Consider the following 18,117-nt stretch of genomic DNA (forward strand, 5'->3'; position numbering starts at 1 on the left):
TGAAACCTTCTCTAAGAGCTTAAACATTTATTTTCTCTAATTAAATCTTTAAAATTTAAGTTTAAAGACCTTTTAAAGTTTAAACTGATTATCTCTTCATAACAGAATCAGTACTTCAACTCAAAAGGAACCAAATCACAGCTTTTTCCATCAAAATGCACTTAGATCAACAAATATTCATTATGTTCAAAACAAGAGCACTAACACACAAAAGAATGTATAAAATCTAGTTTATATTATAAATATCTATAATATGTACTTGAAACAAGGTACAAGAATCTACTTAGATTTTCTCTAATTGGCCAAATATCAAAACAAACAGCCTGTAAAATATAAATACTGGAGGCTGTTTTGTAATTGTAATCGTTCTAGTTTATGAAATTTATTTTTAAACAAGCAGATTTATGAGTGTAAAAACCCCCAAATTTATTAATCTTGTGTTTTCCATATACTTGTAATGAATATATATCATATTTTAAAATATGCTCACATAAAGCAGGACCTGAAAATCAACTGGGATGTAAAAAACTTCTGGACTAGAACATGTTAAGATGAAACATGATGTAAAAAATAATAATAATAAATTATGCTTCTAAATGACCAGTTCTTTTTTTCCTTTATTGAACATTCCTGAACATCCAGCTGACATTAAAGAATCGCTTCATTTGTTCAAAACAGGAAACACCAGAATAAAACTGAACTATGAGCTGCTTATAGTACATATATTTAAATATGTATAGAAATAATATTATTATTATTTTCAAGGTGCTAAAGCTGAAAGAACAAAGTAAGAAAGTTAAAAATGTTGCTTTGTCGCCCCCTAAAGGTCAAAGTTGCAGCAATTTATATTCATGTAAGTTTTGATTTTTTGTTATCATCCAAATTTAAGCTTCACAAAATCACAAACCTGTGTGGAAAATATCTTAGAATAATCCATTAAAATTTCTGACTGAGATGAATCTGGATGAATTATGAGTATCAGTTTAATCTGCTGCAGAGAGCAGAGAAAAAATATTACATAAATGTAATATAAATGTTTCTATTTCTAATTAGTCTTGCAGGTTTTTATCTGAGCACAGCAACAGGGTCACGATACGAAGCTGCAGAGGAATCACAGCAAACTGGAACGTTTTCCCACAGAAACCAGCAGCCTTCTGGTTTCCCCCCAGCAAACCCAGAGAAAAATAAACTTTCAGAACATCTTAGAATATTAGAAGCTAACAGCTAATTCTGAGGCGACGGTCCGATCTGATGAGGCCACTTTTCAATTCTGTTTGTGCAAAAGAACTGGGTCATTTAAGTCAAAAGTAACTGAAACCGAACCACCAGGAAGGCCGACCCGAATCTCCAGGTTCTTCAGATTATTTCTCCAACAGGAGTTTCAACAAAGTGCATTTTCTTCTTCTTCTCTTTTTCCAGGATAAAACAGCAGCAGGAACCATCAGAACCTTCAGAACCATCAGAACCATCAGAACCATCAGAACCACCAGAACCTTCAGAACCATCAGAACCATCAGAACCATCAGAACCTTCAGAACCACCAGAACCTTCAGAACCATCAGAACTATTAGAACCTTCAGAACCACCAGAACCTTCAGAACCATTAGAACCTTCAGAACCATCAGAACCATCAGAACCGGACTCCCATTGGTTCCCTCAGCTCCGGTTTAAGTCACGCTGCTTCCGTCTGCGCTGACCTCACACACGTCTTCCTCACACACACCTCTAGCCAATCCCAGCCCTCCGAACATTCCCGATCCGTGATCCGGACCCGGACTCTGGGAGACGGCCCCCAGCATCGTCCCTGTGGCAGCGGCCATGGTGTTGCCATGGTGACTGCTTCCTCCGCCATGTTGTCCAGCAGCAGCTGCAGACGCTCCTCCTCCTCTGGCTGCTCCTCCCTGACCTCCGTCAGCGGCAGACAGCAGCAGGTGGGTGGAGGCGTTGAAGTCCGGGCCTTCCTCTCCCCCTCCTCCTCCTCGCCTCCCTCCCTCGCCGCCCCCCGCCGTGTCGCCGTCGGCGCCGCGCCTCTCGCAGTGCGAGCGGTGCCTCATGAAGCTGTCGCGCCACATGAACTTCTTGCCGCAGCCCAGGCAGTCGTAGGGCTTGAGGCCGGTGTGGGTCTTCATGTGCTCCGTCAGGTGGTGCTTCATCTTGAACTTCTTGGCGCAGACGGGGCAGTGGAACGGCCGCAGGTCCAGGTGCATGTTGATGTGCCGGTCCCGCATGCTCTTGTGGGTGAAGGTTTTCCCACAGTGACACATGAACACCTTGGCGGTTCCTCCGGAGCCGCCGGCTCCGCCTCCGACCCCGCCACCGTCAGAACAGTCCGGACCCAATCCGGTCTGCAGCTGGACGGCGCCGTGCTCCAGTCCGGGCGTTTTGAAAGAGGCTCCGCCCATCATGCCGGCGGCCACGCCCAGTGGCGGCGCGGCCGGGTCCAGGGAAAGGCCGGACGCCTGGCTGTACAGCAGGATCTGGTTCCCCTGCATGTCCAGAGGGAAGAGCTGCGCCCGGGCCGAGGCGGCGGACTGGACCTGACCCAGCAGGGCCGACACGGCCCGGTTGGCGCTCTGGTTCTGACCCGCGGCGCCGTCATGAAGGTGCTGGGCTAACGTCTGCTCGATCAGGCTGCCCTCAAACTTCAGGTAGTCCTCTGATGACTGGCAGTAATCCACCTGCAGGAAAAGGTCAGAGGTCAGATCTGTTATTGACTAAATCATAGGGAGGAGATCGATCTGCCACAGATTATCTGTCTCATAATAAACTGTAACGACATGGAGACAATTTTAACAAATATGTAAAAATGTTTTTTTATTATAAAAGTAAAATATTACAACTTTAGGTTCCACAGAATATTTAACTAAATTCCCAGTTTTTTTATATCTTACACAAACTAAAATAAAAAAACTCGTGTTCAATTTGTAAGTAGAAAGAAAGAAGGTCTCAGTTTACTTTAGGGGTATCATAATAAAGGAGGCAGAATTTTTTTAAAAAGCCACACTTTTCAGATAGTTTATTGTAAAAACAAAATTACAATCATCTATTATTACTTTCCTTTTTAATTATATAGTTAACACCACTTTATGCTGATCTGTCCAATAAAATCCTAATCCTGTTTGTAATCTGCCTGAATGTAAATCGTTGTGAATAGTTTCAGATTAAAGGAGGAACTGGACTCTGGTACCGGCTGACCTGTGAGTCCATGTCGCTCTCGGCTCGGCCCGCCAGCTCCGCTGAAAGGCTCCTGATGTTGGAGATGTTGAAGTTCCCTCGCTCCCTCACCAGCTCCATCTCCCTCTCGTCTTCGTCCTCCTCATCCTCGCCGCCCTCCTCTCCGGACACGACGATCAGGTCGTCGTCCTCCGTCCGCTCCGTCTTCACCACCACCCACTGCTTGCGCGGCATGATGCTGGGCTGGCTGTAGGTGGGACGTTTCTGCAGCGCCGCCTCAGAATCCTCGCCGTCCTGCAGAGGGACACAGATGTAAAATACGGCCTGATATTTATTACTAAAGTAAACTAAAGATTATTTTAGTAACCGATTATTCTGATGATTAGTGGGACAAAATAAATGACCACATTCTACAACTTTTTCAAGCCTTTTTACACAATATTAAAAATATGTTAAAAGATTCCAATAAACAAATAATTCCCTTTTTAAATCAGAAAAATAAACATGTTATAAATGCAGTCGCAGGATTTTAGTGTAACCTTCATCATTTGTTGCAGTAGATGCTGCAACTGCAGCACAAAAACATGTAAGTTCAGGTTTTCTGCTTGACTTAACATCAATACAGTGTAGAAATGATCTGGTGATTATTTTTTAACTAATCAATTAATAACTGGACAGGAAAAGATGCTTAATGGGAGAATTTTTTTTTTCTGTTACAGAATTTGAACCAGATGAAGTTAAAACTGATAGTTGAGGAAGAACAGATTTACAGACAGATGTGTTTTTTCATCTTAAAGGCAAAATTTAAGATTAAAAGAAAGAAAAAAATGTAAGATTAAATTAATTTTTTTGTATATTTCTTAATTATTGCCCTGACTAGTTAACGATTATTTCATTAATCATAATTCCTGCATCTCCCTCAAAGTTGAAATCTGACCTGATAGGAGGAAACGCCGAAGCTGTCGCTGACGCCGACCTCCTGCTCCAACACCGAGCTGACTTTCTTCCTCCTCCCGCTGCCTCCTCCTCTTCCTCTCTTCCTGTGGTGGTACATGACCTCCTCCTCCTCTTCCTCCCCCTCCTCCTCCTCTATGAGCAGGGCCTCCTCTCCCCCTGATGGGGTGCAGTAGCTGGGGGTGTTACTGGCCCTGCCTCCATCCAGAGAGGCCCCCCCTGCCGCTGCGCCTCCCCCCAGGAAGCTGCTCCCGTCTCGGGGGCTGAAGTAGTTGGTGCTGCTGGGCGACTGGCTCTCGCTCACCGAGGGCCGGCTGGAGGGTTGGGGGACCCTCTGGGGGTCGTTGGGCTCTACAACCAGGACACCACCTGTGGTCCCAGTTCCACCAGCTTCACCGTTGCTGCTGCTGCAGCCGGGATTGGCCGAACTTCCGCCTCCACCTGCTGCGTCCTGCGCTCCTCCTCCTCCTCCTCCTGCCGCTGCGGCGCGGCCCTCCTTCAGCAGCTCGGTGCATTTGTCCACGATGTGCCACATCTGCAGCACGCTGCCCACCGTGAGGTAGTTAACGATGTCGTCACGCAGCATCCGCAGCTGGCCGGTGTAGGCGCAGCTCAGGACGCTCTCGAACGCCAGCGGGTCCATCACCGCGGGGATGGAGACCGTGGACATGTTCTTCAGCAGCACCTGGAAAAGGTCAAAAGGTCAGGGTTAAGCTGCTTCCAGACAGAAGTGGGCATTTATTATGATAATATTTTGATTTTGAGTCATCATTGATTCACGATAAATTCCAACTAATGTTTAAAACTACTTTACGTGGAAGGTTCTGTGTTTTTATCACTAGAGGGCGCCAAATTTGTAAAATGTTTATAAAACAAAGACTGTAGAAGAAAACTTTCTTTAAAAAGAAGCAAATATAGATTTCTCATTTTAAAGGTTATTGTATCATTTATTGTGATAAATTTCTTATCATTATAACATTTTGATACATCGTTGTCATGATAAATTCCAATTAATGATGTTTAAAATTCCCTCAAAATCACTTGATGTGAAAGATGATGTATTTTTATCACCACCAGGGGGCGCCAATTTTGTGAAACATTAATATTAAAGTGAAAGATTGTAAATAAAAACATTTTTAAAAAATTATTTCCCATTTTAAAGGTTGGAAATTTAGCTAAATATTCTTTTCATAAAATCTTAATATATCGTCACTGCGCTAAAACGTGACAGTGGCTGTTAGGGATGGACATTTATCGTTTATCATAATAAATTTTATTTAAGATTTTGATTGATCTTTGTCGCAATAAATTCCAATTCATGGTGTTTAAAATCCAGATTGTAAGTTTACTATTTTTCTCCAGTGTTTGTTGAATAAAGTCGTTTCAATAAATATGAAAATATGATTAAATTTGTGCATTTTAGTGAAACAAATCAGATTTCTTAATGTGTCTGGTGTCTTAAATACTTTGTAATTGTGAGGCTATAAACGCTATTCCATGCAGTCACAACTATAGTTACATAAAACAAGTAATAAATAGTTATTGAAATTTGTATTATCACCATATTACCATAAAATATTGTGATAAAGAATTAGGTCCATATCTTCCACCCCGACTTCAAGAATATTCATTTTAAGTAAATATAATTGAAAAATAAGACAGTGGGTGAATTATTATCACCTGAAGAATGAAAACATGACTTAATTTATTCAGAATTCATAGAAAAACAACCATTTAGCTTTTTTTATTTTCTAGCATTCAAATCTTCCTATAAAAACTTTTAATTAATTATTTGGTTGTCTCAGAACCATTTGGGTCAAACTCCCCCACCTGGTCATGGAAGTAGGGCGAGGACGCGGCCAGGACGCAGCGGTGCGCCTTGAAGACGTGTCCCTGAACGTGGATGGACAGATCGCACAGACTGCCGTCCTCTCTCTGCCGGTTGAGGCTGTCCAGCACCGAGGTCTGAGCGCCGGGGAAGCTGACCTCCACCGCCGACCCGCCTGAGCCGCTGCTGCTCCCCACCTCCATGGGAACCGACTGCATCTGCAGGAGGAAAACTGTCAGGATCCTGGAGTCTGAAACCATCAAGTTTCAGACTCTTTGTTGAAGTTTTTATGTCAGTATTAATGACTTTATTTTCACTTCTCCTGACCTCTCCTGGGGTCGTACCACAAGGCTTAATTCTGATACCCTTTTTTTCCTACCTTGTGCCACTTTGTTTTTTCCCCTGTTTGCATCTCAATCTCATCAGAAGAGATCCTGTCATCATTCAAAACGCGGGCTACACGTTGCAGCAGTCACCACTCCATCACAGAGACACACACTCACCTTTCAGACTAATCTTAAGAAACCAGTTGACCAAACAAACGTGTTTTTGGACGTCAGAGGAAGTTAGAGTACCCAGAGAGAAACCATGCATGCACTAGGAGAACATGCCATTTTCATGCAGAATTTTGTTCAGTTACAGTCCCATCCATATTCAGCTACCAGTTTCATTAACTAGAAAATATAATTTAAAAACAAATAATTACTGCTTTGAAGCTAAAGTATTGTTTACTTCAGTTCAGCTGAAGAGAAGAAACATTTTTTAGGCAAACCAGTGCATGCATTCTCAGTTTACATAAATTAACCAAAATATACAGAATCAAGCTGAGATTTGCATGCAAACATGCAAATATGTTCTTTAATATTAAACATTTTCAACATTTAACTAAAATATTCTGCAGATGATCACTCAGCAACAGAGACTCATTCCTTTATAACCAGGTGCGTCTACAACATTTCTTTCTATTGCATGTCATGCGTCCCCCATCAGACACAAAGCAGCAGATCATATTTACTGACTGTTGTAGTTTAACAGGTTGACTTCACAGAAAGCTGCACATCTCTGCAGGTTCTCCACTGAAAACAACACTTTACTGCAGAGTGAAGGAGAAAACCAGCCTAAAACCAGAGTCAGGTGACACTTACAGAGCTGCACATCCCAGACTGATCTGTTATCATGTCCTGAGTGAGACTGCCAGCTCCAGTCTGACAGAAACATCTGTCAAACATCTGGAACAGCGTCAGACTCCATCACTACAGCTGTGAGGTTAGCCTGCTAGCCGCAGTTAGCTCGCCAGGCTGAGGTAAAAGCAGCAGGTTCGGCTCACCGTTTCAGTCCCTGCTGCCCTCAGAGGTCCGGTGTGTGGGGGAGCCGAGGGCAGGAACCGCTGCCAGGTCACCCAGAACCAGAACTTCCTGGCGCATTTTCAGCGAACCCGCTGCCCGTCGGATCCCTGCGGCTGCAGACAGCGACTCTGCGCCTTTAAGGCCATTCCAGACAGGCGGGCCAGACTTTGGCCGACAGAAAATCACATATTTAAAGCAAAGCTTTAATAAAGACGCTGATAATGACAGAAAGGATATGGAGATTTAATAAGTATATATAAAATCTTAAAACTACCACAAAAAAATATATTTTCACATATTTTTAAAGCTTCTAGTCAGTTTTTCATCCTCCACTAACAAATGTTCAGAGTAAAATTACAGCTGAGTAAAGAAGCACGAATTTCCGCTGCAGAATTGAACAAAAAATACGTTTTCAAAAGCGAACTGAAGAAAAAGAAATAAACCACCTAATGCTGCTGTGATGACATCACAACAAGCATCTTAACTGCTCTGGGTTTATCAATACGTTTCTTTCCATTTTGTACATGTAAACAATCAAATATTGCAGCTATTTATCTGCACCACTGAATGAGTTTATTTTATGCTGTGAAATATTTTTAAATCTGACGTAAGTCCTCAATTTACTTTTGTTTTGAAACCCATTAAAGTCAGTTTATTATTGAAATTCAAAAATAGTTTATTTATCTCAAAGGGAAATTAAATTTATATTTAAAAATTCTTTAGAGTTAATGTAAATCTTATATTTCATCCAAATTTGGCTCCAGTTCAAACCACAACGGAGCAAAATCCTGCTATTATACAGCAGTTATTGGTATTATATGTTTAAGTTTAAAAATAAATAAATAAAGTATTACTCAAAATCAGTCAAAGTGGAATATTTTTAATATGATCAGATCTTTGGATGCACATAAGACTCAGAGAATTTGAGACAAAAAACAAAATAAATGCATTTATAATACTAATTAAACATATTGTAAAAGGAAAAACACAAAATAATAGTAAAAGCTTAGAACAGTGTAACAGTTTAAATCTAGTTTAGTAGTAAATATCTATCACTGCTGCAGGTTGAACCAAACACTGTTAGTTATAGAAATTTAATTACAAGAATAAAGACATCAATACATTTATTTGCAGATGTTCTTCATTTATTCATACTTTTTAAAAAAAATCAGAAATTACTAACCAAAAAGGACCTTTTTTCCTAAAAACACCAGTGATGGATATTTAATGTCCGAGTTAAAACTGAAGAGGTTAAAAACAGACAAATATGTACATATGGCCCAATTTACACAGACTGATGAGAGAAACAAACATTAAAACCTGTTAGTGATTACCAAGAGGCCCTGAGAATTTACCAAAGCTTTCATTTCATATGAATCTGGCACCAGATTAAACTCCGAACAGCAAAGAGAGAAATTGAGTACAAACATCTTACAGACTGATTATAGCAATAAAGTAGAAAAAAATGACGTTTATGTAAAAACTTGGATCTACTTCTTGTTGGAACTCGCTGTGCCGATGACGCAATCGTTCACCTGGAGAAACAGCAAAACAAAAATAATTAAAAAAGCTTTTTATGGTAGAACTGAACATTCAGCTGTATTTACACAGCAACTCATCAGGATGGTGATAAACATGAATGATTCATCCAACTATGAATCACTGGGTAATAAAAGCCCCAATATCAGCCATGTTTCCACAAACTGACTAAACAATGTTTTAGTGAAATCATGTCTCTGTGGATTAGAAAAACATTTTTTACTTCATGGTAAATAATTCAGACCAAACTGACTGACCTTGCTGGCGAACCTCAGAGAGTTGAGTGTTTCTCCAAAGCTGTCCGACTCTGGAGAAATGTTCACGAACATCAACCTGGAGTCGAAACAATAAAACCATCAGAAACCATGCTTTAAAAGTCACAGCAACACGGCGGATGCTTCTTCAGATAATTTGATTAATATCTTTCAAATAAAGTATCTTTTAAACAGACGAGTGACTTTTCCGGGTTGATGATGAAGAACTCACGTTTTGCTGTTTCCTCCGAGGCAGTTCTGCAGCAGGTAGGTCAGCTTGGAGTTCCTGTATGGGATGTGGCTCTCCTGAAACATTGTTTTTGTTTTAGAAGCAGAATGAAAAGTGGCTCATCTTGTGAATAAGTCACTTCAGGTCAGACTCACCTTGTTGGCCAGAGACGTGATGACGATGCCCAGGTTGGACAGGGAGCTGTTGATGGACGTCATCTCCTTGAAGCGCTCTCCCTGAGACTGACTCTTCATCATTCGCTCGCTGCCGGCCAGGTCCACCAGGCAAAGAGTGGCTGTAACCGTGGAAACGAGGATCAGTCAGGAAACTATTCACTTCATAACACCTGAACAGGTGCAGCAATTAAATTCTGGAGCCGATTTGTAACCTCAGTTTTTGTAAAGTTTTGATTTGTCTTTAGGAATAACACAGAAACTTATGTTAACATTACAGTACAACTTTTTTATATTTTTCTTTTTATGGTATTTATATCAGGAGCAGAAATCACAAAGGAAAGAAAAGATAGAAAGTTAACCAGCTTTAATAATCGTTTAGTAGCAATAACTGAAATTGGCATGGCTAGTATTACTAAAACAATCTTTCAATAGATTTATTGAGTATGGATACATTTTCTGGTCCAAGTAGAAAACAAAAACATTTAAAATGTCTAAACTCCAACATCTCCAAAAGCATTCCAGCTTTTCTAAATGAAAGATGTTTGATGAAAAAGACTGAAGGCGTAAAATGATAAAACAGAGGAACTGTTTATATCCTTATTGTTCCTTCATCTACAAAACTTCTGGCTCTTTTCAGTTTTAATGAATGAAAGAAAAGTTCTGAGATGTGGTAGAAAATATTCTCATTTGAAACAACTTCTTACATCTCTGCTTCCACTGACCTAATTTTAGATCCTCAATGAAAAACTTATCCTCTTCCCCACTAAAGAGTGTTGTTGCTACAACCTGGTAATATTTATCTATGATGCATTCAATGACAGGAAAGAGATTAAATGTGAGTGTTTCATGTCTAATCAAACTGAAATGTCAGCCCACTCCAGCAGCTTTCTTGGTGAGTCTGAAAATCTACAGTTCTGCTTGAAATAATCAGAAAGAGCAAATTGTTTCCAACCAATCAAAAGTAATATTTTAAGTATAAAAGGTGAACTCAACTCCATCATTTGGAGATAAAAACACTCACACTTGCATTTGATGTCCCTGCCAGCGTTCGCTCCCTCAATCTGCAGCTGGAACACCGAGTGTGAGCGGGAGGAGCGATCGTTCACGGCCGTCTGGGCCGTGGAGCGGTTCTCTTTGGCCAAAGCGATCAAACCAAGAACCTGAAGGAAAAAGCAGAAGATTTTCTGTAAGTCTTTACATTTTGGTCTCTGACGGTGTTGCAGAACCAGGATCCTCAGACGGAGCCGTGCCTGATCCTCGGTGTGGACCTTCTGGTAGGTCAGGTTGGTGACGGTCACGTCGCTGCTGGCCGTCTTTCGGATCTCGTGTTCGGGCCTCTTGCTGGCCTTGCCGGTGTACAGGAGATCCCGCAGGGTCTCGTTGTAGATTTCAACAAAACTCGCAGTGAAGGTGAACTGAGAACGAAACGGATTAAAAGTTAGAGAGCAGGAAGTTTTCATTACACATGAAAACACAAACAGGTTTCAACATTTATTTAGAGTTTGAGAACAGTTTCAGTGAATTAATAGATATCAGAAACTATAAAAAAAGAAAAAAGTGACTTGACATTTCTGATAGGGATGCAAGTTATTGATTAATGAGTTAATCTTAAGCTGATTGATTGACTAACGACTCACATGTGGCAACTTTCTCAAAAACTTGAGGGTTCCCTTGTATCAAGAGGGTCGTCAGTCTTTCCATAACATAAAGAGTTAATTTTTTCATAATATGCTGAATAAAATAATCTTTACATTTTAACGTTATTTTGTCAGCTGTACTATATACTGAGCAAAAAGAAAATTTAAATTGTGGTTTCTCAATAAGTTATCGTTCTCTGTTCAAGGTTGAAGAAAATCATTTTCCAGGATCTGGTCTAAATGGACAAACTATGTAAAACCAGGAGTAAATATGTCCATCATATGAAAATACTGTTGTGCTGTGTAATGTACCCTGGTTCTGACTTCTGCTCTTGATTGTGTTTTCAGGTAAGAAGAATTGGACCAGAACCCCTCGCTTCCTTTCACTGTTAATGCGGCTCGTTCCGCTGCCTGTCCTTCACAATGTATATTTGAAAATGTGCGGCTCGATCCCGTGAGGGGCGCTATTACTTTTGTTGGCATTTCAAGTAACCATGACAACATAAGTAGCGAAAAACGGGCCAAATTCAAATCAAAACAAATTCTAACTGTCACTGTTTTGTGTCAGACTCAAAAACAGAGAATTTTGTCTGGCGCTGTGTGTCTCACATGACAGTTTTCAGAGAAGATTAATTACCATAAGAAACACTGAGGAGAGCAGAGATGTAGAGAACTACAGAGATGTAGAGAACTACAGAGATGTAGAGAACTACAGAGATGGCGGAAAACAGTAAGTACAGAAAAGGGCTGAGCAGAATTTTAGAACTGCAGTGACGCCACCTTGACGGAAAACTTAATATTCATAAGAGCAAAAACAGTAAGTGCCATGTGACTCATGAAACTTGATGCTCCTGAACAGACAATAAGTTTGGGCTGTCAAAATAAGAGCATCACATCTTATGTTTTTTGAACAATAACAATATTTGTTGTTAATCTGTTGCTAAGAGATGAGCGCATTTTCTGGCAACCAAGTGGCACAAAGTAAACATTTGATTTTTACTTTAGCAAAATTCACCAACTGCACCTTTGTTGTGTCTAAGCAGATAAGCAGTATTTCAAAATAACTTATATTTTAAACACAATAATAAATATTTGCTATTAATTTGGTATAGAGATGAGAGTTTCTTTTTCTGGTAACGAACTGCCACGAAGTATAAAACAGATTTTCACTTTTATGAAATGATTGCTTGTTATTTATTATTTATTAGTTTATGTCTAGTCATTTTACATATTTTACAAACTTTGTATTTATTACCTAAGATGGAGTAGCTTGCAATAAGAAATTTCCCCTTGGGAATCAATAAAGTTTATTCTATTTCAAAAGACCAGAGGAAATCTTATGTTTTTTGAACAATAACAATATTTGTTGCTAATCTGTTGCTAAGAGATAAGCGCATTTTCTGGTAACCAAGTGCCACAAGGTAAACATTTGATTTTTACTTTAGCAAAATTCACCAACTGTACATTTGTTGTGTCTAAGAAGATAAGCAGTTTTCAAAAGAGCTCATGTTTTATAAACAATAATAGTCATTGCTATTAATTTGGTTTTAAGAAATTAGAGACTTTTCTGATAATGAACTGCCACGAAGTAAAAATCAGATTTTTACTTTTGCGTTGAATGTTTGTTTTATAATATATTTACAACCAATGACAAAAAAAAACAAAACATTTTCACTTTTCTGTAAAATTCACCAACTGCACAATTCTTAAGTAGTATAAGATAAGTAGCATTTCAAATGAGCAGAGGAAATCTTATGTTTTTTGAACAATAACAATATTTGTTGTTAAGTGGTTGCTAAGAGATGAGCGCATTTTCTGGTAACCAAGTGCCACAATGTAAACATCTGATTTTTACTTTTGCAAAATTCACCAACTGTAAATTTGTTTTGTCTAAGCAGATAAGCAGTATTTCAAAAATGCTTATGTTTTATAAACAATATTACTTATTATTAATTTGGTGTTAAGAGATGAGCAACTTTTCTGGTAACGAACTGCCACAAAGTATAAATCAGATTTTCACTTTTGCGTTGAATGTTTGTTTTATAATATATTTACCAGCAATGACAAAAAAAGAAAAACATTTTCACTTTTCTGCAAGGAAATCTTATATTTTTTGAACAATAACAATATTTGTTGTTAATCTGTTGCTAAGAGATGAGTGTATTTTCTGGTAACCAAGTGCCACAAAGTAAACACCTGATTTTTACTTTTGCAAAAGTAAAAATCGTTAGGCAGTGCATTCACATTATTGAGCACTATTAACGTGAAACTTAAGGAGGTTTTTGAGTGTTTATATTTCTAAACAAAACTGCATAAAGTACATTTTGCATCCCAAACCAGACTCTGACCTATTTCTCTTTCCCGCTATGCTATGGTCCCACCGTCTTTATTTCTGTATCAACTGGCTCTGCTCAAGGTTGACCAGTGGCGCCCTCTGCAGGGTGGTGGCCAAACTACAACACTAAAAGACGATCTAAGCAGACTTCATTAGTTAACGTTAAAAACAACTGAATCAGGTGAAGCTAAGCTAACCTCCCAGCCTTGAGAGCTCAGCTTGTCTCCGGCTCTGAAGATCTGCTGCACGGCTCTGGGAATGACGCCCCTCGTGTCGTCCACTTCCTCTCCCTCCATGGTGTAGGTTTTCCCACTTCCTGTCTGACCGTAGGCAAAGCAGCAGACGTTGTACCCATCCAGAGCCGACTGCACCAGCAGGGAGATCTCATCAAAGATCTGAAAACAAAACTTTCCCATGAGGCCTTTCTTCTGCAGCGCTCAGAATCACAGCAGGTGTTGTTAACGAGGAGCTGATGTCATCCGCATGTTGCTCACCTCCTGCTGTGAAGCCAGAGGCCCGAACACCCGGTCGAAACTGAAGTGATAATTCTTCTGTGTGTCGGCCGTTTTACCCGTATGAGACTAAAGGGCAGAAAAAAAATGGTTCTGTTTAAATAGTCTGATAATTTTGTGTTGGCATGGCGATAAGCAGAAGATCTTTGCTACAATATTCCCACCTCCTCAGTTTTGGCCAGCATGATGGACTTGTTGTCGCTGGCTGCCAGCTGGATGTGTTTACTCAGGCCTCCATCTTCTAGAGGACGAATTCTACAAAACACCCTGATGTTACCCTGAAACACGAAACATTAGACATTAAATTAACTGGTGCAAACAGCTCAACTTAGTTAAATAAAACAGATTTGAGCCGGATCTTTTGGGCTGTTAAGGGTGAGCAGCGACCCACCTTCAGCTCCTGGATGGTGTTGTGGAGCCGCCGGCGCTCCATCTCCCCGGCGTGAAGCTCGTCTCTCTGCTCCGCCACCGTTTCCTTCAGGGAGCTGACTTCTTCCTCTCTGTCTCTCAGGGTGGCCTGCAGTCGGGTCATCGTTGATTCCTGCACAGACAGCTTCATCTGCAGAGGAAACACAACACAAAGTAGGCACGTCACAATAAGCTTCACTGGATGATAAATTGTCTCAAAATTATTGCAATAAAAAATAATATTGTCAGTTTGAAACCATTTTTCAAGTGTTGTAGTGAAAATGGCATATTAAAGCTGTTACATTCTTCAAGACTGAAAAAAAGTTTTAACTTCTAAAGAACATTTAACACTAGAAAATATTTTATATAACCAAAATTTATTTAAATACAATGATATGAATAAGTTATAAAGTCTGTAACCAAACTTGTTTTTCAAAAAATATCATTCAGCTTTAACTGGGAAAACAAGCAAAAGTGCCAGTTAGGACTTTTATTTAAAAAACATTAAAGAGTAGCATGTCCAACAACGGTTGTCCACATGAAAATGATCAATCTTATTTTAATCTATTATGCGATTGTGACAGACTTTAACAAAGAAAAATTAATTTCTGTATATTTTCAAAGTACCCATCATAAACAAAAATCATATCTTCTCAGTTCTCTACAAGTTAGACCCTTTAAACCAGGTGTGGTTGTTATAGTAACATTTTTCAGGTGTCTGGACCGATCCAGAACCAGCAGGTTGGAGCAGGATTCTGCTTTACCTTCAGAGTCTGCAGTTCCGTCTCCTGACTGTCCCGCAGCGTCTCCATGACCTTATATTTCTGCTCTAAATTGGACATCTCCTTCTGGAGGACGTTCTTCTCTCTCTGCACTTCTTCAAGCTGATTCTGAACTCCAGACAACATCTGCAGCTCCGCCTCGTACTCACTAAACCAGCAAGGAACCCAAAGTTAGCATCACATTATATAAAAATAAAAAATCAACACTGAACTCATTTTCTCCCAGATAATCTGCTCATACCTGATTTTCCTCTTCTGTCCCTTGACTTCTTGCTCCAGCTCAGACACTTTGGTTTGACGTTGAGCCACGGAGTCCTTCAGCGCCTCGTTCTCCTCGTTTACAGACCTGTACTTGGTCTGGTAGGTGCGGATCTTACCCTCCATGTCATTGACTTTACCCTTCAGGTCCCATGGTTTGCGGCGAGTGGCTCCAGTCACACCTGCACAAGAATTTCATACGTTTTTAAAACTTTTTCAGTCCAAATTAAATTTGATTTATTGAATTTAGCGGCTTCAGCCTTACATTTATAAAATCCATCAATCAGTGAAGCATAAAAAGATGGTATTGATTCTTAAAGTCATCTGAACAAGATGAGATGAGACTCATCTTGTTCAAATATATGTATATCCATAAAAATATGTTTCAGCTTTTTTCTATGGCATGTACAGTAAAAAGATAACTTTGATAATCCAGAATCAGCATCTCCAAACAGAACGAAGTTCTAGAATCGCAAATATTTTATATATTAAAGTATTTTGTTCAGTACTACTGAACAAAAAGACGTTTTCCCCGTTAAAGTGGACGACAGTCAGCAGTTTCTCACCAGGTTTTGCTCCTGCAGGTTGTTTACTGTTGGCAGCTTTGGGAGCAGTGGAAGCTGCAACGGGCCTCACGAACCCTGACAGAACAGAACCACAACATTATACTCAGGCATCTCCATCAGAACCACCATCTGCTACTAACACCAGGTTATTGTGCAGAGATAACAGGACATCTGACCTCTGGAAGGGCCAGCAGCCACAGTGGCAGCTCCTGCACCTCTAATTGGTCTATCTGTTGATAAATACCAAACAATTAAAGCAAGACAATATGATCTGTTCACTGCTGTGGGTGGTGATCAGGTTCTGAACATGGAGAAGTTCTTCAGTAACGTACAGGGCGGTGCTCTGGCTGCTGCAGCAGTAGCAGGCCGCTTGTCTCCTATGATGGTTGCAGCTGCCTGAGGTTTGCGGGGCTCCTGGTCTTTACGCATCCTCTTCTGCGAAAACACAACAAGACGACACAAAGAACCATCACTGACACATATCCTGGTTTATAAACAAACTGCACACAAACTTATGCATGAAAATGAAAACACTGCAAAAGTATTTTCTCTACAGCTTCTGACAGAATCAAACTGAGATGCAGGAAGTGTTTTTATCACAAACCTGCAGAGGAGCCATGTCCTGGGAGTTCTCAGAGCTGCTGCTGGTGAGAACTCTCTTCAATGACATGACTGGCAGTCGGGACATATTCAGCTGAGGATAGAGGACAATGAAATGGTCAAAATAGAAAAATCACAAAAGAACAAAGAAAGGTCACAACCTAGCAGGAGTCTAGTGCTGGTTAGCTGGCAGAAGAAAGGCGACTAAAATCTTATAAGAAAGACACAAAAACAAAAGTAGTCAAGGTGCAGAAGCTAAAGGAGAGCCACACATCAGCTGAGTTAAAACTGTTAGGAAATCTAAGCAGTACTCAGCACACTGGCTACCTGAGAAGATAATCCAACTTTACAATATTAACTTCTTATAATTTTGTTATTCTCTGAAAGATTTTACATTTGTTTATTTCACTCATTTATAGTTTAAAATAAACATGACACATGTTGACATGAATTAAAGTTTTGAATGAAAATGAATTGTTTGAAGAAAAGAAATATTGTACAGTATCAAAAAGAAAACCTGCAAAACAAATACTGCTTTTAGATTTTTGCTCAAATCTATTCATTAAAATCCAAATATCAGTAAATAAATAGTCAAAAACATAACGTTAATCATCTAAATATTATATATTTAGCACAGATGGAATTTAAATATAAGTAATTACTAGATCGTGTCATAAATCTTTTTTTAAGTTCTTGTCAATCCAAACATGCAGAAAGTTTCTAGAGTTTCTGACATAGAACCCCAACTCAATTAGTTACGCATAAAATCTTTAACTATTAAAACATATAATAAAATATTGGATCCATTTATAGCATCAGAAGTATAAATATTTTGTGATAATACAGAATTCGTAATGAATGCATTGATGTTTATATCTGACACAGATATTCAACTCACTTAAATTCCTCAAAATATAGTTTGAGACTTTACGTATCATGCGTAAATTCATCCAATGTAATTTAACACAGAATGCTAAATTAGCATAAACAAAACGAGAAAATCAGGTTTAATCGCGATAAATGTGTCCAGTGCAAGGAGAGCTTTTAGGGTGTGCTGCTAACAGGCAGAACAAGTTCTGGTACATCGGTCAACTCGCAGAAAAATAATTTAAATTTAATGCAAACGGATTACCTCGTCCCGACTAATCCATCTGACACCAATAACCAACGTCCGCGTTGTTACTGACGTGGGCTTCTTTTAGCTTAATCTTAACACTGAACTAACTCTAACTTATGAAAGTACCGTAGGCAGTACTCGTCTAAGCGTCTGTACTTCTAAACCACTATCCAACAGTTAAGACAGTCAAAAAATGATCTATTAAGAACAAAGTACCTGAAAACAAATGTGTATCTTCACCCAGTGTCCCTTTTGATCCGATGTTTCCGTCCGTTTGAATTTGAAATGCAACTGTTTTGGTGAGCGCTTCGGATTCTCTGCCGTGATTGGCTGACACAGCGTAAACTCCGCCTCCTCTCATGTGTACGTTTGCTATGTTTAACCGCATGTCCTGATGGGGCG

General features: G+C 39.7%; 2 protein-coding genes across 3 annotated transcripts; both read right to left on the minus strand.

Moving 5' to 3' along the window:
• Window positions 1-1,570: 1,570 nt before the first annotated feature.
• Window positions 1,571-7,455, minus strand: LOC102223205 (zinc finger and BTB domain-containing protein 22-like). The gene is made up of 5 exons (XM_023344368.1): window positions 7,284-7,455; window positions 5,959-6,174; window positions 4,112-4,813; window positions 3,196-3,468; window positions 1,571-2,678 (listed from the first exon to the last, which is right to left on the minus strand). Exons 2-5 carry the CDS (start codon window positions 6,172-6,174, stop codon window positions 1,668-1,670), a joined length of 2,202 nt encoding a protein of 733 aa, XP_023200136.1. The 5' UTR covers window positions 7,284-7,455; the 3' UTR covers window positions 1,571-1,667.
• A 718-nt stretch (window positions 7,456-8,173) lies between these two features.
• Window positions 8,174-18,032, minus strand: kifc1 (kinesin family member C1). Of its 2 annotated transcripts, none has more exons than XM_005802882.3 (17): window positions 17,932-18,032; window positions 16,603-16,692; window positions 16,331-16,433; window positions 16,175-16,228; window positions 15,999-16,073; window positions 15,416-15,614; window positions 15,157-15,322; window positions 14,376-14,543; window positions 14,149-14,262; window positions 13,967-14,053; window positions 13,670-13,867; window positions 10,751-10,915; window positions 10,522-10,660; window positions 9,480-9,619; window positions 9,328-9,401; window positions 9,099-9,174; window positions 8,174-8,837 (listed from the first exon to the last, which is right to left on the minus strand). In XM_005802882.3, the coding sequence occupies exons 2-17, from the start codon at window positions 16,684-16,686 to the stop codon at window positions 8,793-8,795; spliced, it is 1,887 nt and encodes a 628-aa protein (XP_005802939.2). In that variant the 5' UTR covers window positions 16,687-16,692; window positions 17,932-18,032; the 3' UTR covers window positions 8,174-8,792. The 2 variants fall into 2 exon arrangements, with proteins under 2 accessions (XP_005802939.2, XP_023200141.1); XM_023344373.1 differs by lacking the exon at window positions 17,932-18,032 and adding an exon at window positions 17,731-17,885.
• Window positions 18,033-18,117: the final 85 nt, after the last annotated feature.

This window comes from Xiphophorus maculatus, chromosome 13, assembly GCF_002775205.1.
Source record: "Xiphophorus maculatus strain JP 163 A chromosome 13, X_maculatus-5.0-male, whole genome shotgun sequence".
NCBI classification, from domain to species: Eukaryota; Metazoa; Chordata; class Actinopteri; order Cyprinodontiformes; family Poeciliidae; genus Xiphophorus; species Xiphophorus maculatus.